This window comes from Apodemus sylvaticus, chromosome 15, assembly GCF_947179515.1.
Source record: "Apodemus sylvaticus chromosome 15, mApoSyl1.1, whole genome shotgun sequence".
Classification (NCBI taxonomy): domain Eukaryota; kingdom Metazoa; phylum Chordata; class Mammalia; order Rodentia; family Muridae; genus Apodemus; species Apodemus sylvaticus.
In genome coordinates, this window is record NC_067486.1 from 71,092,700 (window position 1) to 71,115,458 (window position 22,759).

At 42.6% G+C, this 22,759-nt stretch overlaps 1 protein-coding gene across 3 annotated transcripts in view; it reads left to right on the forward strand.

Annotated features, from left to right (window-relative positions):
- Nucleotides 1-22,759, forward strand: part of Atp13a4 (ATPase 13A4) — a 132,204-nt gene that overhangs the window by 97,691 nt on the left and 11,754 nt on the right. For 2 of the 3 annotated variants that reach the window (XM_052158491.1, XM_052158493.1), the window contains exons 14-24: nt 1,605-1,755; nt 3,420-3,506; nt 3,733-3,886; nt 4,894-5,005; nt 10,498-10,622; nt 15,361-15,524; nt 16,331-16,453; nt 17,896-17,975; nt 19,492-19,534; nt 19,842-19,951; nt 21,804-21,900. In XM_052158491.1, coding sequence (XP_052014451.1) covers nt 1,605-1,755; nt 3,420-3,506; nt 3,733-3,886; nt 4,894-5,005; nt 10,498-10,622; nt 15,361-15,524; nt 16,331-16,453; nt 17,896-17,975; nt 19,492-19,534; nt 19,842-19,951; nt 21,804-21,900 — 1,246 coding nt within the window. Of the gene's footprint in view, nt 1-1,604; nt 1,756-3,419; nt 3,507-3,732; nt 3,887-4,893; nt 5,006-10,497; nt 10,623-15,360; nt 15,525-16,330; nt 16,458-17,203; nt 17,299-17,895; nt 17,976-19,491; nt 19,535-19,841; nt 19,952-21,803; nt 21,901-22,759 lie in introns of those variants that run through there. The other variant, XM_052158494.1, reaches the window with a different exon arrangement.

A 22,759-nucleotide genomic window follows, 5' to 3' on the forward strand; every position in this document is an offset into this window, starting at 1 on the left:
CCTTCATGGAGGTGACATAGTAGGGAAGGGTGCATCGCTGACTCTGCCCTGCTTTTCAGGAAGAGGGATGTCTCTGGAACAGTAGCTGGTGTACTCTCTTTTCTTAGTACTTTGATTCTGGGAACCTTATTTTTCTGCCTGCTGGAGTCTGCTCATCAGGAAAAGAATCCTTTGTATTGTGGGTCCAGGTTAGGGGTGTGGTGGGGCACGGGGGTGGGGAGATGGTGTGTGTGTGTGTGAAGGGTAGCTGCGGCCTGTGGTATTGGCAGTTTTCAACTTTCTGGCTTAGAGATTTGTAAACTTGGCCCTCTTGTGGCCACATCTGCTGCTCTTCCCCTGTGTCTCTTCCACCATGGTCAGGACTGGAAGTGTGGTACACGTGGCACAATCCTGTTTGAAAATGAAGGCATTTCCTTGACACTTGAGCCACAAAGTATTTCATGCATACAAGGCTGATTACAGTTTTCTTTTGTAGTTAACTATTTGAATTCGTTCTTTGCGAATCTCATCCTGTGCCTGTTGATCGTGCTGACCTCTGTCCGCCACTCCTCCTTGACCCACATGTCCTTCTCTGGCCACCCAACTTTGTGTCCTGTTTTCTTCTTTTCAAATGCATCAAGTCTAACTCGTGATTGTCGTTCTTAAATTATGCAAACACATCCATAAAGGATTTATTTTTAGGCTGTGCATCCTGTAACTTTAGCTATTGAGTAGGCAGGAGGATATAGTGGCCTAGAGGCCTGCCCAGGCTACTGAGCTTGTTAAAACTCTGAAACATGCTAACATGAGAGGTGCGAGGGCAAGTCGATTTTGATTGGCTCTAAGCTGCAGCTCTTGCCTCTTCCTAGGAAGAAACTACTGTCATTCAAATATTCTATAACGTGACAGTGTTTTTCCCCAACCCAACTATGGCGCTGCATATTTAGTAAGGAGGTGACATGGCTGAAGAGGAACTTCCTCTAGTGGGCCAAGGTTGAACTCAAAGACTTTCTCTCAATTAGTCAGTGAAACTCATGTACAACATTGGAATTTTATTTCCACTGATTTTAGATGAAGTCACTTCCTGTGGGAAACAGTGAAGAAAATGGTGGCAATATGGACCCAAGATGCCAGGGTTGAAGAGGGGACACACAGGGTCCTTTCCAAGGATAACCTGTGAATTTTCTAGGAAAGAACCCATCATTCATTTACTTATATGTTTACCAAATGTCTACTGTGGACCAATCACCTTACACCTTATCTGTTGGGAGACAGATATAGAAAATATGCCCAGCCCTGTAAGACTGATTGAAGATGGTGTGCACCTAACACACCTGGAGTGTGTGACCTAGTCACTGGGGTGTGAGCAGACCTCAGAGCAAAGGGTGATCCTTGCAGTCATTTCCACTTGTGTGGATTAAATAAGTCTAAAGTAGGAGAGGGAGCATGAAGCAGCCTCTGAGACTGTCTAGTATTCCTGAACTAAAGAGAAGGCTGCCTACCATACTGCTGTCCTATGGAGACTAGGGAAAGTGCCGCAGTGCACATTAAATCTAAGACCTCCAAGAAGCTCCATTTTTGGCAGGAGGAGACAGGACTGAAGCTTTTTCTTTTTTCTCTCTCAGATTCCAGGCAGTCCACAGCTTTGCCTCAGGCAAAGCTCTGCCTCAGGGCCCACTGTGTGCAGCCATGGCCAGCTGCCACTCTCTGATTCTTCTTGATGGGACCATCCAGGGAGACCCTCTGGACCTGAAAATGTTTGAAGCCACCAAATGGGTAAGTTTTTGACCTTCAGTGAGTGAATGCAAAAAGTTGCTTTAATGCCAGCACAACACAAGCGATATCATAGCCCTTTAATACTTAACAAACGTGGGGGTTCCAATACGGTATAAAGGGCAAACTAGTCGAAGCCTGGCTTTCTGATCGGAACAGCATGTATATTGTAGGTTTGCTGGGGGATTAAATGAGACTGTGCCACAAAAATCCTTAGTATACTTGTCAGTGCCAAAGCATTTGGCACCTATTGTAAGTCTAGTAGTTATCAAGACAATTATGATTCTATAATTATTTTCTAATCCTACCCTTCTGTGGGCTGGTTTCGGGATTTTCTAGAGTTAATTTGATAAGGTGGCAGTATGTGAGTTATCCTGATTGCACCTTTTTAAAATGTACGACTAGATCAAAGAAACACCACAATGTATCCTCTAAATATACACAATTGTTACTTCTCATTAAAATAAAGAAAGGCAAAGCATGCTCTAATATATGGGGAGTAGGAAACACGGTTTTCCACAGTCCTTAGGACAAGTGGGAAAGCCTCTGCAATCAAGAGTTTTATTCCACTTTGTTGACCTTTCCCCTAATTTCCAAGCCTGAGAGTAGAATTCATTCCAGAATTTTCCCTGAGATTCTAAACTAGTTCCACAAGCAGATGCCTCTGAGAGATAGGAACCTGGCTTCAGCTTTGCCCTGATTATTAACCTCTTGAGGGCTTTCTGTGTGTTGGGACCTTGGCTCTCAGGCTGTGGCATGAGGGCATCAAACCAATATAGTGATAGCCATATAAAAGGACAAAAGAGTGCTAATCTGTTCTCCAAAGGAACGGTATTCAGAGATAGCCTTTAAGAACTCTCTCTCTGGAATTACTGTGGCTGTAGGCAAAGCAGGGAGGAGGAAGCAACATGATTTGAGCTTCTTCACTTCAGCTAACCTCTCTCCCCGTGGACGTGAGCAGCCCAGGCCCTGGGAACTGTGTGAGCACTTCTGAAGAGATGTCTCTGGGGGTCCAGCCTCCTCTAACCGATGTGGTTGCTTTGCAGTCTCTCGTCCACTCTGGAATATTTCTTCTGTGCCTCAAAGTAGAGGTTACAGTTTCTTTCCTGAGAATGGTTTTTTTTTTTTGTCAGCCACCCAATTAGATTATTACAAAGAACTTTAATATCTTTAGGTAGAAGGTTTCCTTGCCTATAATTTAGAGTCATTATTACCATGGTTCCTAGACAGAAATCATGCATATTGCAAAAATATATTCTGCTCGGTCCACTTTAGACAGATAGGGAACAGCAGGATCAACAGTGACTCTGGGGAAAGAAAGGCTGTGAGTTGCCTGCTCCACACAAAACAAGCCTGGAAATTCATACTCAACATTTGCAAGTTAAGCTCTTCAGAAACAGAGAATGAACCTTTCTGCAGCAATTCCAACAGCGAAAGCCAGATAAATTGCATGAATAATTCAGGAGTGCGTGTCCTTCAAGCTCTGCCTCTCTGCCTTGTGCTTCCTGGAGTAGAAGAAGCTCCACTCACCAGCCTAGCAGCACAGAAGGAGGCCTGTCAATATGCTGAGGTGGTGGAAGGGGTCTTTGCAAGAGGGAGGCGCAAACTTAGTATCAGTGTGTGAATAAACAAACCCCATACAGTGAACTCTCTCCTTTGTGAAATAGGAAATGACTGTTTCTGGGGATGATTTCCACATCAAGGAATTGCTGGCACACACCATGGTAGTGAAGCCAACAGACACAGTGGGCCAGGTGAGCCTTCCATGGTAATCTTCCCATAGCATCCAAACCAGGGGAAACTGCTCTGACAGCAGAGTTGGAAAGCGCATGCATGTGTGTTGAACTGACGACATAAAAATGTGTTACATTTCTCCTGTATCTGGTAAAACAGGGACTGAGGTGGTGGTGGTGGGGGGGCAGTTCAGTCCCACTATCTCTCTGCTAGTATGTGCCTCTCCATTTCTGGTCCATCAACCAGGTCCCAGTGGAAGGGCTTGCAATCATCCATCAGTTCCCATTCTCATCCGCACTGCAGAGGATGACGGTCATCGTCCAGGAGTTGGGAGGTGGCCGGCTAGTGTTCATGAAAGGTGCACCGGAGAGAGTGGCCAGCTTCTGCCAACCTGACACAGGTTGGTTAGCGAATGGGTGTGGGATTCAAATGTGCCATACACATTTTTGTTTCCAGCCAAAGTTGTTCCCGCCACACTCTAGATCCTGATACGGGCTGGATATCACTTACTGATTGATTCATGGGTATTCCAAACTCAATACCGGAATGAAGTTTAAAATTTTCCTTTTCTGTATTTCCCAGTTTTCCATCTTGGATAATGACCTCCCTTATCCCAATCCTCCAGTCCCCCATCCCTGATGCCTTCCTTATGACTGTACTGCTACTTCCTGTATTTTTTCATTTGATTGCTTTCGACAGCTTCCATCAGAGTTCAGATTCCTTTGAGATCACAGATAAGTTCTTTATGATCTGTGGCCCGTATTACATATTCCCTACTGCTTTGTCCCTCACATGTTGGGCCTCCCTGAGCTGTCTTAAATCCCCACTCCCCATGTCTGAGCACATCTGGTTCGTCAGCTAGAAAGCGCTTTCCTTCCCCCACCTGCCTATTTCCTCCCAGTTAAGTACAGGAGCCCCCTAAATACTCTGCATGGCCAATCTTGGTTTTAGTTTTAATGTCAGTGTACTGTTTTTTTTACCCAACTAAACAGATGTCTGCAGAGCAGACCTTGATCATATCACACCCTTAGCAAGTATTTGGAGAATAAAGAATTCTATGCATTCCTTTTTCTTATTTTTTCAAGTGTTTCTGTGTCGTTTCAGCTTCACTGGATCCTAAGGTGTTAACCCGAACTTTTTTATTTTTCAAGAATGAATTTCTTTGTACAGCTCTTGCTGCCCTTGAACTCCCTCTGTAGGTCAGGCTAGGCTTGGACGCATAGACATCTGCTTACCTTTGCCTCCCACGTGCTAGGGTTAAAGGTGTGAACCCCCTGACTGGCTTTATGTAACTTTGTAAAAGTGTATTTTCTTGAGTAAGAGTTGTGTTACTGTGAAGAATCTCTCTACCTATGCTGGCTACATTGCGTAGTAATCCTAAGTTTTTGCCTCTTGTTTTTTAAACAGTACCGACTTCTTTTATTAGTGAACTTCAGATTTACACCACACAGGGTTTCCGGGTCATAGCTCTGGCCTACAAAAAGCTGGAAACAGACTGCTCCACAACTACCTTGATGAGGTAAAAGGAGAGGGTTTTCCTGCAGAAGAGGGTTTGGAGAAGGCGGATGCATCTGACTGGGATGGGAGTCAAAGGTTCTGGGGTGGGCCCAGCAACACGGTCATGTGAGGTTTTGTGCGTAGGTATCTCTGAATGTGGTGAATGGAGATAAAGTCATGCAGTCTGGCCCAAATCGCAAAGCTGATATGAACACGGTCAGGATATACGAGAAAAAGCTGTACAGCATGCAAAACAGAAGATGGCCTTAGGGTTTAGTGAAACCAGTCATGTTGAAATAACCAGTGTTTTAGAGCTTGAAACTGGGGTCCTGATCCTGATATAAATTGGTTAGAAATAATAAAACTTCATGTTTGCTTAGAAACAAAACCTTCTTAATAAGAAATACACAGCTATATAAATAACAAATGTCAATTGTGGTCATGAAATCTAGGTAATGTTTATGAAGAAACAGGAAACCCTTCCAAGGAGTCACGCTGGACAAAGTTTTGATGTGTGTAAATTAAAATGAGGGTTTGTAGTTGAAGTGTGTTGAAGCAATGACAGCTTCTCTTTCATTGTTGTGGTTGTGGCTGTGGCTGTGGTTGTGGTTGTGGTTGTGGCTGTGGCTGTGGCTGTGGTTGTGGCTGTGGCTGTGACTGTGACTGTGGTTGTGGTTATTTTTCTGCCATTTGGGGGCTGCCCTGTTAATTTTGCCTTAAATGACATTTCTAGGTTTTTGTTTTGTTTTGTCAATGCTTTGGTAGGGTTAATCAAGCCTCATTTTGATTTTTAGTGTTTAAACTTAGAGAGACCCACACACTCATTTTTAAATTAATCTAACTCAGCAGTCTTTAGTTGTAACTATATTTTCACCTCTTCCCTTAGCATCTTAGAATTTATACATACTATTATCTGCACATATTACCTGCAAAAATTATCCCTATATAGGAGTTAAAAGGAAGAAGGAAACAGTTTATTATAAAAATAGTAGGTCAATAAATTTTTAGCTGACACCAGTAAAACAAAGGGAACAGGTTGGGGTCATGGGGGATGGGTCAGCTGGAAAAGGACTGGCCTTGCAAATACAAGGACCAGAGCTTAGTCCCAGAAATCATTAGAAATGTGAGGCATGGTGGCCTGTGCTGTGATCACACTGATGGAGAGATAGATAGGCTGGTCCCTGGGCTGACTGGCCAGCCAGCCTAGCCTAGCCAAAGAGCTTTAGGACAGTCCTCTATATGCACACACACACACACACACATACACACACACACACAAACACACACACAAACACACACACACAAACACACACACACAAACACACACACACAAACACACACAAACACACACACACATACATACACCCTATATACTCCCCACTCCACACACACACATACACACATCCCATACACATACACACCATAACACATACCCCCCACATACACACACCCTAATCACTCTTCCCACATACACATATACCCCATACACACATCCCATACAAACACACACACCATGACTACATATTCCTCTTCCACAGTGAACACACACACACACATTCCATACACACACACCCCATACAACCCTCACACATCCCATACATACACACACTATACACACACACACATACACACACACATACATGAGTACATATTCCTCTTCCCCAATTAATAAACACATACACACCATGCATACCCCATATATACACCACGCCTAACCCCCCATACACACATACCTCATAAATACACACACTCACACTCACACACACACACACACACACACACACACACTGAACAGTTGCCTTGAGCTCTGCAGAGGCTTCTTGCAGTGTGTGATGTAATGCAGCATCAATGCCTCACACAGTCTTGCTTCAAGGAAGGCAGCTCAGCGACATCATTAACAACTCCTGGGAAAATTTAAAAAGGAAACAGTACAATGTACAGTACAACTTCCTCTCAATTTGTGTACTTGCAGTATTCCTGAAAAACTGAGGAGCTGCAAAAATATTTTGTGTTTATATGAAAAGCATTACTAGGGAAACTATACTAGCAACATTTTTATTATTGTTTAATGAAACAATATTAACTATAGAGTAATAGTACATACATTAACAGTAGAATAATGAAATAACATAAACAGCACAAGTGCTGGTGACTTACACAGTCTATGAATATCCAATCAAATATTCAAAGAGTGTGAGGGGTGATTGTCGACTCTGCATTTGTCAGTGCAGACAAGTCTGACACTTGCAAAGATTTTTCCCCCTAAAATATCATGTAGAGTCACTTCTGTCCCTGCTGAAGAGGACTGAGGTGACTAACCCTCTGAGATTGGGTTTGGGACAAATGAGGCCTAGAGGGAGAGTGGTGTGTGTATAGTCACTGAGTGTCGCATTTCTGGGCAGAGTATTGGACCAGTCCCTGATTAGCCAACTTAGTGAAACCTCCTGAAGTTTGGCTACTTCACCTCTGAATGTTGCAGTCTGGAAAACTCAGTTCTAGGTCACTGAGGTCAGAATTGGAAGTGGACCATGAGAATAGATGTCACAATCTGAAGTAGAGACTTTGGGTCAGGGAAGGGTTACACAGAGTTGGACTTGATGCTGATGCTGCATTCAGTGCTGCTTCTGCTTGTTACCCAGGGCGATGTGTGTGCATTTACAAGCTGTAAGTTTCCGGTTTGGGAATAGTAGATGTAACAAGCCCTTCCCCGTGGAGGAAGCTGCACACTTGGGAATGGTGAGATCTGTGGTCTGCAGGAGAGTGCTTGCCTTTGTTCAAGGCATTGACATCTAAATTCTAATCTTGCAGAATCTAGTAAGGCCTGAACACAAACTGACAAAAGGAGCTTGTCTTCGGTTCTGTATTTAGTTCTCCCGCCTCAAACCACACCACAGCCTTGGAGATTCAAAGCCGAACTAGTTGCTCTATCCTTTGGCTATTTCGGCTCTGAATATTGTGATTTGATCAGCTCAGCTCAGGTCACTGAAATCAGAATTGGAAGTGAACTTTGAGAATAGATGTCACAACTTGAACTAGAGGGTTGTGCAGAGTTGGGCTTGGTGCTGATGCTGACCGAGACAGATCATTCTCTCTCTCTCTCTCTCTCTCTCTCTCTCTCTCTCTCTCTCTCTCTCTCTCTCTCTCTCTCTCTCTCTCTCTCTCTCTCTCTTTCTCTCTCTTTCTCTCTCTCTCTGGTGTGTGCTTAAACATGTCTCTGTCTGAGTGTGTTTACTGGCAGTATTTCTAGCATCGATATAAAACTCTTACTGAAGGTTTTTATTTTGTCCTGTTTTATACATATTTCTTTAAAGGTCATACAAATTTTAAGAAAGAAAGAGCTTGTCTTGGAGCTGACAACCATCTTCATTACACTCAATAGTTTTTGTTAGCATAGATGCTACAGGAGATCCGATGTGAGTTCAAGAAACAGGAAAACAGCATATTACTCCACACTGCAGGGTTCAAGACTCTTCCTAGGACTGCGCTTTTCCACTCCTTGGCTCTGATTTCATATGCTTGATGGGAACAGTAGAAACTTTGGAGAGCCAAAGATACAGTGGAATACCCCACAGGGAGACCAGTTTGCTCCAGGTCACGCAGAAGGCAGCAGTGTGATGAGACTGGAACTGTGGCGTCCTGATCATATCTATTACTGGGCTCTATGTTGGCCACAAGCCAGAGGAGCTGGAAATGGGTGTTCTGAGATGGCCCTGGGTGTTTGAACTTTCAACCATTTTCTTGGCCTGAGGTGGTAATTTATTCCTGGCTCATGTTATATAATCTCTGAAAATATCTAAGTCCTGTGGCCCAAGTATGAGGCCACAGAAAGACTGTAAAACTCTAATTAGGCATCAGTTAAGTCATCCCTGAAGGGAGGTTCAAAAATCTCCTTCAGAAAGCCTCTAATCACTCTAACCAAAAATGCCTGCCCACCCTTTGACTCTGCAGACCTCTGGGGTTTATGTCTGTTATGGTACAATTCCCAATTTTGTGTATGAATAAGGTGGTCATGTCTAATCTTTTCCTCTTCTTTAAATGTGAAATCTTAGAGTTGGAACTGCTGCAGCCTCTACAGAGTTTCTCCTTCTTTTCCTCACCTAGTAGGTGCGCAATAGACACTGCTGAGCCTAACACACTGTCTAGTTCTAGTGAGAAACCAGAAAGAGCAAATGACCTTTGCTTTACTGTATGGCCAAAAATGATGGAAAACAGGCATCAAAGTGTTCTGAGTTAGCGGTGCTTGCTGCGAGCTTCCTGTACATGGGCATCACGTGGACGTTCGTGAACAGAATCTGGACTCAGCTGGGCTTCCCTTCAGGGGTTAGAGGCTGATCAATAAGCCAATACTGAAAGTCAGGGATAAATAAGAAAGAGCCAGCTAATCAGGGGAGAGAAGTAAGATGTGGAGAGAGCAGTTGTTCCCCTTTGGAGAAGCCCTAGAGGCAGGCAGCGTGAGGTGGGACTCAGGACATAGGCAGGATTTCTGTGGCAGATCATGAAAACTAATGTTTGCCATGAAATAAGAGAATCTCCAGCAATCTGGAGCAAAAGTCTGGGCGTGATTAAGTGCAGAGCATGTCCACGGTGAGTGGCTCATCTGGAGCCAATGGGAGAAGTTGTTGCATGGCTCAGTAACTGATCAGAAGGGAACTTAAATACAGCACTAGAGTGAGAAAGCCTTCCTCCCAGATCTGCTCCAGGAGATGAGGAGCTGAACTTCCTGCCACCTAGTGGAGAGATTCATCATAACGCTCTAGGAACATCTCCACCAATGCTGTGCCCCTAACAGGCAGGCACACTGCACAGGCTAAGGGTGAGGGCTTGAGTGGGTGCTGTTTTAATCTGGTTTCAGCATCAACTCGGTGGTTCTGGAATCTTGTTTCTATATCTGCATCTAAATAGTAGAACTGTAGGAATGGTCAGATCTCTAATCCCCAGTGCATTCCCCATTCTTGGTCCTGTAGAATGTGCTCATGGTGGTCTCCATGAAGTGCAGGAGCATTCTATGCTAAAGAACAGAGCTTCCAGATGAGAAAGAAGTGGGTCCAGATTGGCCATAGTAAAGGACTCATTCCTCTACACCATACCTTATGGGGTTAAAGTGATACCTGTATAGCCTTAGCTTCTGGAGAAATGGGTATTTTGTGTTATTTTTCTTGTTTCTCACCTAATGGTCACAACTTTGTCTCCCATCTGTGGTCAATAGATGAAATAGATGAAAGGATGAAGTCAGCTGAGCCCTCGCAGAGGCCCCAGCAGCCATGAGCTAATTCTGCAAAGGCCAAAGCCAAACTTCAGTCCTATAAGTACTTCCTCTTGGTTCAGTTGGGCTAACCACTGCAGCACCGACTCCACCTGTCCCTTGTCACAACTGTTTGCGGCTGGGGAGCAGTGTTGGAGTGGGAGGTGGCAGTGAGGGGTGGGCAATGCGCTGGGGAACTCTGTCGTTTTGTTATCATTACCGTAAAAAAATAAAATAAAATAAAAGCCTCACGTGCTTTTCTGTTTAATCAGGGAGAAGGTGGAATCAGACCTGATATTTCTGGGATTGCTGATCTTGGAGAATCGATTGAAGGAAGAGACAATGCCTGTGTTAGAAGAACTCATTTCTGCCCGGATACGGACTGTAATGATCACAGGTATAGCGCACAGTATATCATGGAACCAGAGGCACCTTGGAGATGCACAGGGTGGGATCACTTAACAAATATTGTACCAATGACAAGACTTCACTCTAGGCTGTTGCCAAACCGAAGGGCAAGCTACTCATTAAACTTCCATCCCATGAGGCAAGAGACAACCAATTAGTCAAATAGTGTAACACATGTTTTGCGATATATAGATTGGGACAGTCCGAGGCCTGGCATGATGATACATGCTATCACATGGGTGTTTGAAGCCAGAGAATTTCTACCAGTTTGAGGCTATCCATGGGGCATAGTGAGTTTTGGGGCAGATTGAATTGCAGAATGAAACCTTGTCTAAGAAAAAATAAAAACTAAAACAAAAGGAACCAACTAACAACAACAAACAGCAAGGGGTTGGAAAGATGGCTCAGTACTTAAGATATGTGATGCTCTTCTAGAGGTCTAGGGTTCAGTTTCCAGCAACCAGAAACTCACAGCCATGAGTAACTCTAGCTTCTGGAGATCTAACTCTCCTGGCCTCCATAGGTACTTAACTTGCATATAATGTACACACAAGTAAATCCTCATATATAAAAAATAAAATAATAAAATAATAAAAATCAAAATAAACAATAATAAACACATAACAAAACAAGCCCATTCCTCCAAATCCCAGATAGAGCAGACTGGTCAAGTGTGTCCCACCATCTACTCTCTACAAGGCACTTTGGAGAAGCCTCTCTGATTGCTGGCATTTGAAATAAGAGCAGAATAACAAGAAGATATGGCCCATGCAAAGGTGATGATTTTTATTGTCAAGTATTAGAAGGAGAAGTATCTAAGTGTTGTCTATAAACTATGCTGACAGCCCATCAGCAACAGAATCTCTAGTTCCAGACAGAAAGAACGTGTTGTCATCTTGACTCTAATGGGAAGCCTCAGATCTCATAAACAAGGGCTTGGTGGGGAAGGACCACTCCAGGGAAACACACGACACAACTTAATAAACATGCTCGAGCTTTTCAATGAGAAAGAAATTACAGGTGAATAACTTATTTCCAAATTTGTATTTCAAGTCTCCTGCTTCCTTCTACTGTGCTTTATGCCACAGTGCTTGTGTGATTGACACACATCCTTTTCTAAGCTCTCCTTGTGCACCTCCTGAGCCGAGGGACTGGGGACTCTGGAGTCCTTTTGTTTTCCTCCATACTTATCCACTTCATGGTTCTCCATCCCACAATCCACAGCGCCGGGTATACTCTGCTTTCTTCTTTTCTACTCTCCAGTCTGACGTCTAGGTCCTCCTAGGATAGTTTGGTAGCCCTCCCTATTTCGAATATCATTAGCACTTGCAGTACACATTGTCTTGGTTAGAGTTTAATGCTGCTATTCAAGTTGGTGAGGAAAGCGATTGTTTGGCTTACACTTTCATACCAAGGTTCATCACTGAAGGAAGTCAGGACAGGACATCAAACAGGACAGGAACCTGGAGGCAGGAGCTGATGCCGTCCGCCACGAAGAAGTGCTGTTTACCAGCTTGCTCCCATGGCTTGCTAAGCTTGCTGTCTTATAGAATATAGCGCCACTAGCTGACGGATGGCACTATCTACATTGCGCTGAGCCCTTCCCCATCAGTCACTAATAATAAAACGCTAACAGTCTTGCCAACAGCCTCACTGACCTCATGGACACATTTTCTTAATTCAGGCTCCCTTGTCTCACAGGACTTTAGCTTGTGCCAGGATGACGTAAGAGTATCCAGTGTACACATGTTCACAGTCTATCTTCAGCCGTTGGGGGGGGGCTGTTATATGGATAAAAGCTGTTCACTCTCCAGTTCAGTCTTTAGTCTCTCTTTTCCTTGTGTTGAAAATTCTGCTCTGCCCTTTGAGTAGTTTTCATTTCTTCTTTATTGTTCTCGGAGGGCACAATGCTTTCTGGCTCCTCACAAGTCCTTATAACAACTTTCTTTGTCTTCATGGGGCAGATAGTTTTTTATTTTTGCCAGTGGTCTGTGTGTGAATGGTGTTTTTGTCTTCTGAGTCTGGTATTGTAAAACACAATGCCAGCCCATTATAGGAAGCCGCACTCTTCACCTACACATAATATTTCTTCTTTAACGTTGGAGCTTAGGAATATTAACTAGGTCTACTCATATATTTTTCTTTGTCCCTTTTCACTAATTCAGTCTGGAACAGAGCACTTTTGATAGGCTTTTCTTCCTGTGAAGAAAATATTCTCCATTGTTCATTTAATTATTGCCTTTGTTCTCTCTTCATTATATTTTTACCCTGAATTTCTATTTTTTCACATGACAGGTTATTACAGGTCTGTGACAGCCTCCTGGATCTGTTCTCTCACTCTCTTACCTATATTTTTTAAACAGTTGCTGTAGTTTTATAATCTTGCCCTCTTCTTTAAAGTTTGAGGAGGGGGTCACTTAACTTCTCCAAATCGTTCTTAAATAGTTCTCAATAATGAACAATGATCATCATCTCCTTCAGGTCATTGGTTGAGTTGAGAAGTGCTTTGAGTGTGTCTTCATATGGATGTGGGGTAAGACACACCCCCATCTGGGCCTTGCTCTTGCACAGACACCCCCACTCCAGACCTCTCCCTGGTGCACACAGACACCCCACTCCGAGCATCTCCCCGGTGCAGCGTTTGAGTTTCCCTCCTGTTTTCAGTCTTGACAACTCCAACTTCACCTGTCGCCAGCAGTTGCTGCCTGGCCAGTCCTATGCTCTGTTTTATCTCCTCCGCAGCTGTTGTGATCTCTAGATTGCTACAGGTTTTGCAGTTTCCCTGCCACATCTGGGATGTTCATCCTGCTCAGTAGGTCTTCTTTAGTCTTCCTGATTTTTATGACAAGTCTGTGGTCATTTTGAGTATTATATACTGTGTGCAATGTGCTAGTTTTCTCTGACAGCCTTTTTATTTTATCTTGGACTTTCTACTGTGTAACTATCATATGTCTGGGGGTGGTTCTCATTGAGTTTAACTACTTGGGCTTCTCTGAGATGCTTAAAATTCACAAATTGAAGTCTCTTTCAGGCTTTGGGGCAATTTTCTTCACACACACACACACACACACACACACACACACAAACACACACACACATTTCAATTTCTTTATTCCATCCTTAGTCTCTACTGACAAGAATGGAAGTCATTTTAATAACCCAAGCCTCTGTACCTTTAAAAAGTTTTCTTTGTTCTCCAATGTGTACAATGACTCTTGGTCTCCTGAGTACATCTAGTTTATTTTTAAAAATTTAGTGAACAAAATAATTCAAGTTTTACATTTTTCATTTCTAAGTTATTCATTACAACCATACATATTAATTGGCTGAATATTTCTGTTTGTTTTTATAGATGCTAACCATGGCCATGTAAAGGAGGCTTATAATAGCTTCTTTTTAAATTTTATTTATTGTCCTATTGTGTGTATTGTGTGTGTGCTATGGCATGTGTGTAGAGATCAGAGGACAGTTTGTGGAGTTCACTCTGTCTTTCCACATTTATGAGGGTCCCATGCTTAGAGCTTGAGTAGTAATAGCTTCTTAAGACCACTATCTGATTATTTGAACACGTGAATAAATTGAGGATTGGCAGTGCTGCTGTTGATTGTTTTTTTTTTTTTTTAGACATCAACAGTTGGCCAGGTTTGTTACTGAGCATACCAAAGCTTATCCTGCTAATACCTAGGGTAGAATGTTCAGTCCCCCTAACCCCTGTCTGTCCTGGAACTCAGAGATCTTCGTGCTTGTGCCTCTGGAGTAGGACTAAAGGTGTGAGCTATTACCATCCAGATCCAGTCTTTCTTGTTTCAGTCAATAATTAGTTGTCAGTTTTGTTTTGTCTATTATAAGTTGTAGATTCAGTATTAGCTTAAATTTGAAGTATTCTGCTATTTTCATCTGCCTCTGTCAAGTGTTTAGGCATTACTCTGGCAAATGGTGGTGACATGCCACAGTTTAGTTCTTAAACTTATGTTTTTCTATTGGTCTGCTCCACATGTACAGAGACCGGGACTTACACTGTTCAAACACTGAATTAACTCTCTTCTGCAGCTTTTGTCTTCCCATAAGTGGTTCTCTTGATAGTCTACACTCTCCAAGAGCACTCCCGCCTCCTTTTTTTTTTTTTTTAAAAAAAACCTGCTCTAAGCAGAAATACTGTGTTTCTCTTGGTTGTAGCTGCATGTACAGTTCAGGGAACATACTAGGATCCATACTCAAGCTACCCATTTCAGAGGAAAGAGGTAAACATTGAGAAACTCATCCCTTGTAAGCTTCTCCAGTTCTCATCCCTTCCACAGTCTGCCTGCTTTTGTTGACTTTCTGAAGTCCTCAGGTGATTGCTTTGTGGTTTTTGTTTGGTTTTTAGTTGTAATCACCTGGGGAGATAGATGGTAGTGGATTCACTCTATTTCTACCAGGAGAGGAGCCACTGGGTAAGCCAAAAGAGTTCCTTCACATTGATAACGTTTGTAACCAATGGCAAAAATACATTTAAAATTTTCTTCCTGCTTGCTGACAAAAATATCCCAGTAAGTTATGAAGTAACATGATGAAAAAAGAGTCAGAATCAGAGAAGAGATTGTGAAACTCCTGGTCAGGCTAAAACGACCTTAGTAATTATCATTAAACCTAATACAAGAATGGAACCTTTGTTGAGTTTCTCAAATCCTGTGTGTATTGGTGTATTCTCTTCATCATTGTCTTGTGATGTCCTTTCTTTATTCTAGGTGACAATCTTCAGACTGCAATAACAGTGGCCAGGAAGTCTGGGATGGTTTCCGAAGGTCAGAAAGTCATTCTTGTTGAGGCAAATGAAGCCACTGGTTCTTCAGCAGCATTTGTCTCTTGGAAATTAGTGGAAGAGAAGAAACACGGTCAATTTGGGAGTCAGGTATACCCAACACAAGCACTCTGCTGTATTTTCTGACTCACCATGCAGTGATGGCCATAGTTGTGACTAGCTCAAGTTTTGAGGCAACTCCAAGTCAATGAACTTCTTCTCCAGGTATTTAACAAATAGGAGCCCAGTTATGCCAGTTTTCCACACTCTTCCTACTTCTAAGTTTCAGACATCCTTGGCTTCTGACAGTAATCATTCTCTTACTCTTAGGGAGCCTTTGGCTTCTTACTAGAAAGAACAGAGTAAGCAGTGCTGTGACTTTAACCTCCCACATTTCCCCTTGCCTGTCAGTCACCCCATTGGGTTCAAAGGGGACTTAGTCACTTGGACAACCTCCTGTATGCACTAGATAATCAGACTGTGTCTTCAGGTAAGGAAAAATTGTTCATTTATCTCCAGTCTTGTCAGTATTTTATTTCCATTGTGTCCTTATGGAACAATATTAATTCTGTTAGAAAAAGGAGCCCCAACAAGCTCTCATTTCCAGGAGAAAGTTGTTACCTTGTAATGTTCTTGTGTCTGACACTTGAAATGTGTGAGTGTGCATATCTCAGGGCCTTACAGAGATCACACTGAGATGAGAACAGGACATGAGTATGAACTATTCTTATCTGCCAGTGGCTGTGTTGTGTGTAGATAAGTCCAGCAAAGACACAGGAGATCTCTAAGGGATCAGGGCTGGAATGTGACTTTTAAAGAAAGACCCTGGTCTAACTTCAGTCCTTGCTGTCAGATATGCTTGTGGTCCTGACCACTCTACCAATGGAAAGATAGAAGAGTTGCACCTTGCTTTGCAGGACACCTATGTCAACATCAGAGAAGAAGTCCCAGAAAATGGCAGAGACGGAAGTTACCATTTTGCCCTGAGTGGGAAATCCTTCCATGTTATAAGCCAACATTTCAGCAGCTTATTGCCAAAGGTGAGTTTTATGGAAGCAATGACATTTCTGTGCAGATCATGAGTATTTCACTTATATAACATGAACCCCAAAGAGTTTCAATGTTGGAAATAAATAAAAGAAAAACAAAAAGAAACAAAGCAAACCAAAACAAAAACTAGCTAGTTCTATGCATCACAAGAGAGGTGAATGTTTTTCTTTCTTTTTTTTTTTTTTTGCAAAATTGCTGTTATTTCCTATTAGATTTGAAACTAGTAAATATGAGGAGTGAACTTTTTATCAGCCCTAGGAAAATGTGGCTGCAAGGAGGATTTGTATTGCTCAGCTCTTACCACGCTGCCACAGTGTAGGCATTTCATAGTTTAGTAGGAGCCCAGAGGTGGAACAGAAAGACAGGCAAAGCTGGAAGAGTGCCATTATGTTTATGTTTGTGGTAGAAGACCCCTTTTCTGAAGGGACCAAGCATATAGCTATTTTTACAAGAAATAAATTCATACCAGGCAAAAGTAACTCATTCGGAAACCAATAGGCTTTGACGATATGCTGAACCGAGTTTACATTGACAGAGAGCAAGGGACACATTTCTGTCATGAGGAAGAATTTGAAGTGTGGAGAAGAGAGACAAGTGTAGGATATGATACCCTCAAACCATCCACATTCCAGGGCCCAATAAGTTTGGAATGGAAGCTGAGTTTTATAGTTGGTCAAGTCCTGATAACATGATTAAAGCACAAATAGTCTTTATCTTATCACCTGGTGATTTTCTGGTAGTTATGAATAATTTTCTGGGAAGCAGTTGTGTCTTTGCCTTCTTCTGGGTCCTTCTGTGTTTATCTGTTATAACACCTCAGATCCCACTGGGTTAACTTTCTGTGAAGCTCAAGATTTTTCAGGATATGGCAAAGAAGGTAATATTCCCCATGGCATCTGGGTTCAATAGCATAGGGCATTTAAAAAAATATTTTTATCAAAACTTATATTTTGTTTTCATTGGGTTTACTTGATAACAAAAGTATCAATGTCCATCTTATAATACAAAGAAGAAGAAGGAGAAGGAGAAGAAGAAGAAGGAGAAGGAGAAGGAGAAGGAGAAGGAGAAGGAGAAGGAGAAGGAGAAGGAGAAGGAGAAGGAGAAGGAGAAGGAGAAGGAGAAGGAGAAGGAGAAGGAGAAGGAGAAGGAGAAGGAGAAGGAGAGAAGGAGAAGGAGAAGGAGAAGAAGAAAAAGAAGCAGAAGAACAAGAAGAAGAGGAGAAGGAGGAAGAGGAGGAAGAAGAGGAGGAGGAGGAGAAGAGAGGAGGAGGAGGAGGAGGAGGAGGAGGAGGAGGAGGAGGAATTATTTCATTGGGAACAAACTTACCATTCAGGAATACCACCAGCCAATGTCCTATGTTTTGAGTGTGACTCACTGCCATAATAAAACCTTTTTTTCTTTTGTTTTCCTGCTGTTGTTGTGGTTGTTACAGATACTGATCAATGGAACCATCTTTGCAAGAATGTCTCCTGGGCAAAAGTCAAGCCTTGTGGAAGAATTCCAGAAACTGGAGTAAGTGTTTTTGTCCATGATGAAGTGATGGAGGTGTGGTAGTCAGGTGAATGGGTGAGGCTTGAAGTGATTGAGGCCTCAGTAAAGGGTATGGAACAGGCACAGGGTGCTGTGTTGCTGAGTTAGGACAGAGGTTCCTACCCCAAGCTGATGAAAGTCACTGGGAAACTTAGAAAAAATAGGAGTATCAGTTCCACATTTTCCAGTGTACTGATTTAATTGTTCATATGAGGTTGGAACACAGCATTTTTATTTTTTAAATTTTTACTTTTTATGTACGTTACATGCGGACCAGTTTCCCCTACCTCTATCCCTCCTGGGTCCCTTTCTATTTCCCCTCTCCTCCAGATCCTCTCTTCTTCCTTTAGCCCCATGAGGCCTGCTTAGTTGACTCTTTGGGTCCAGAACACAGTATTTTTTGCAAAGCTCCTTGCACAAGTCACTGTTGTACCCAAAGCTAAGAACTGTTATACAGGAACACAGGGTCACAAAAGGGTGCAGTGTGACCTGAGACAGGAAGGGTATGAGCTCAGCCACTGAAGGAACAAGAATTTAGGCTTTATTTTGATAATCTAGCATCACAATTGTAACAGAGAGGATCATCAAATACCTCAATATTAAAATATTCTTATGCTAAAGCCTCTTTTTTATCACATCATTAGGCCACTTCAATACCATGACTCTCCCTTTACAGATGAAATGAGTGTCCAGGATTTAACCTTTTGACAACACATTTCCTTTTAAGAAAAACTCATGGTGGACCATATCAGTGTGGCCCCCACTCTAACTCCTTCTTCCCAATTACACGATTTACTCGTGAAGGCAGCTTCTCTATTTAGAAAGCCCTGTCTTCTCATGGTTGAACACCACGAAGGGATTCAGTGTAAACTGACTACTTATAGCAGTATAAAAGCAAAGTACAACATGTCCTGTGAGTACTTGAACTAAGAAAACAGCCATTCATAGTTCAGCCAACAGTTCCAGACAAAAGTATTCACCCAGCCATCAGTGCCATGCTGAAGCAGACCTCTGCTTTTTTACTTCAGTGTTTGGGCTTGGTGCTTCATGACCACCGTCAGGGTGCATTTCCTCCTAATACAGTATGGTCATGACTTAGTCACTTTCCAGTCTAACAGTTGGTGTTAAAGATGGCAAAGTGAGAAGACCAAAATCCAGAGCTGGTTTCTAGATAAAATCCTGCAACCTCCCGACCATGCCATCTCTTCACATGGTTGAGATCATTAATGGTTTTTGTGGAGGGGAAAGCTGTTGTCTAATTGGTGAAGTACCTATGATATGCCCAGTGGTGCCCCAGGTTTCTCATCCACTGTGAGATCTGTGCAGTCACACATTGCATTGGCCAGTCTCTTAGTGGGAACATCCTTACAATAAAAAGTTTAAACCCTTGAGTAAGGTTAGTTACCCAATTTTTTTTTTAAAACTAGGTAAGTTAGCTTTATGAATAAACTGACCTTGATCTCTACAATTCACCTCACTTGGTCTTCTATTTTTAAAGCTACTTTGTAGGTATGTGTGGAGATGGTGCCAATGACTGTGGGGTAAGTAGTTATTGGTATGGGGCCACAATTTCTCAAAAATACTTGGGATGGGTATCCTTTTTATGGATGGATAAACTAACACCAAGGACCTGGGAAGGATTTTACTAAAGCCACTAAATCATTCAATGGTTACTAAATGCTAAATAATGTCCAGCTTGGTTCTAGAACTCTCTCCTTCTTGGTAGGTGTCTAGTGTCATCTCTTTCTGAAATGACAGGCTACCACTTGGCCATCTTCTGTGTGTGTGTGTGTGTGTGTGTGTGTGTGTGTGGTGTGCGTAGGTAATAAATGGACTCTTTGCTTTCAGGCCCTGAAAATGGCTCATGTTGGCATCTCTTTATCAGAGCAGGAGGCATCAGTAGCCTCTCCTTTCACTTCCAAAACTCCAAACATCGAATGTGTGCCACATCTCATCAAGTAAGAACTTGCTTTCCCTGGTATTATTTTCTCTTTTGACTTTTGGGTGCAAATAATATTATTCTTCTGGGGAAAAGCGGAAGAGCAGTATGTAGAGAGGGTGCTTTCTGTAAAAACATAAACATTCTTCTGCCTAATGGATTTCAAAGACTTGTAAATAATGTTGGGGAGAGGGATTAAAAAGTAATGTTGGGAGAACAGTGCTGTTTCCAGTACAAGTCACTGATTGTATCTTTTTTTCTCTTTCTTTTCTTTGTTTGAGACAGGGTTTCTCTGTGTAGCCCTGGCTGTCTTTGGACTCGCCATGTAGCCCAGGCTAGCCTTGAATTCACAGAGATTTGCCTGTCTTTGCCTCACAAGTACTGAGATTAAAGATGTGGGTCACCACTGCCCAACCAAGTTAGATCATTTTTTCAAAAAGGTTGTCACTGCTTTGAATTACATTAGCAATTTAGTTTTGGTGCATTTTCCTGGAAGATTGGGAAAACCAGCTTGTTTTTTCCCTTCTTGGATCTTTGTGTTTCCTTGGGGTACTTTTTTCATCCCCAGTCTTAAAAATCTTTATCTTGGTGTGCCCACTGAATTCACCTTGGTTCTATATTTGTCCTGCTGGTCCATTTAGCTTGAATAGTAGGAGTAGCATAGTGGTCCATCTCAGTCATGAGAGATAGCATGTGTTTATAGTTTAAAATGTATCTGATAGCACATTTTACTTAAAACTAGCCTGCAGAGGGAGACAGATTAGTATTTCTTTTGTAAATAAAGAAACTAAGAGAGATCACAAAGGGCGATCACAAAGGGCGTGTTTTACCCTCTAGTATACTTTTTCTGACATATTAACAGAATGATTTGGCTAGCCTCTCTTGTTCCTCCCTGCACTTGAGTAGGATTTGCTCAATTACCAGGATGTAAGGGAGGTCAGGAAAGACAACTCTCATAGAGATTCACATGTGCTAACAAAAATAAAATGGGCAATGTGAAAAGTCACATTGTGGCCGAAGAAGAGGAATAAACTTCCTTAAACGGTGTCTTGGGAAAACTTCACTCGAGGAGGTGAGAAACGGGAAGAAATTGCCTCCCTGACAGAGCCAATGACAGCAGCAGGACCTGGCTTGAGGATCAGGTCTTGAACCAATAGGAAGTTTTTACACCCAAGCAAATGAAAGTCCCAGCCCCAACCCCAAATGCGACAGGAAGGAGTGGTAATTTGCATGCCATCTGTTTTGTGCTTGAATATTGTATTTGTTCAGCACCAGCCAACAACAGCCCAAAGAAAGGAACACACTCATTATGTCTAGTCTATTTAAATCTGATGCACAGGTGATTGGAGTGCACATACCATTTTTAGTGCAGGAAAAGTTAGAATTTCTGAGGTGAAATTTGGATCAAACCTTTACCAAATTCCCCCAAGCACCTGCTTGAAAATGCTCCCAGATCTTATTTACTTCCCTTAGTTCACAGATGCAGAAACCGAGACAGGGGAGTAATCTTCCAGATCATATTAGCACATGCGGATGAGGTCTGAGACTGACTCCCAGGTCCCCTAGATCTGAGTTCAAGAGCTAAAACGATTTCATGCATGATGGACAAAAGTAACTGTGAACCAGGGTCCGTTGCTGGGTCAAGGCTGTGGACACCGGCCCAGATCTGCTCTTTTCCAAACAACCAGGCATTTAGCTCCCACTGGCTCAAGGCTGTGCACGGTTGGAGACGAACTATCATGTAACCAGATGCCTGGCTTTTTGTCTATTTTTGTTGGTCTAAGTTCGGATGAGAAAAAAAATAATCACAGACTAACACCCAGTTTCTCTCCTCCACCATCCTCATCTGCGCTCATTCTTTTCTTCCGCAGGGAAGGCCGAGCAGCTCTCGTCACGTCCTTTTGCATGTTTAAGTACATGGCCCTGTACAGCATGATTCAGTATGTTGGTGTTCTGCTGCTCTACTGGGTATGACTTGGGGACCAAGCCTCGCTTAGTGAGAACGAAAGCAAGTAGTTGAGCCAGTGAGCACTAAATGCCTGGATGTTTGTGTATCACGGATCCTTCTAAAAGTGTCCCAGAGAGCTCACAAAATAAGTCAGGACTAGACAGACCTGCAGGACAAGCATTGGCTCTCTGATATAGAAATGTAACATCAAGTGACAGCCAAGGAACAGAATATAATGTCGTTTGATTCTCGTTGTCACTTTCACCCAGGTAGACCAGGTATCTGCTTTCCCAATTCTATTTATTAAAGAGTGTATTCTAGAACTGGAGTAGTGCTTTAATAACTGGTGTCCTAGCTTTATTCTCTGTTACTGGGATAAAATATGAGCCAAAAGCAATGTAGGTGAGGAAAGGGATTGCTTGGCTTATAGGTTTCTGCCCATCACTGAAATAAATAAATACAGTAACTCAAGGCAGGAGTGTGAAGCAGAAACCAGTGGAGGAACACTGCTTGGGCGCAGGCTTGCTTTCTCTGGCTGGCTCAGCTAGTTTATGTACATAGCCTAGTCCTGCCTTCCCAGAGATGGCCCAGGCCCCAGGGGACTGGGTTCTTCTTTATCAATTAACAATCAAGGAAACATCCCATTGACCTGTCCCCAGGCTAATCTGATGGAGGCAATTCTTCAGCTGAAGTTCCTTTTGCTAGGGATGTCAGCCAACATTAGTCATCATCACAGCAGACTTCTTTTTTTTTTTTCCAGTTTCAGGGGTGTGACTATCCAGCTACCCAACTGGTATACCCAAATGTGAATGGGAAAACATTTATCTATATGGTACACATTTATGTACCATATAGATACAGGGGATGGAAATAACCCAG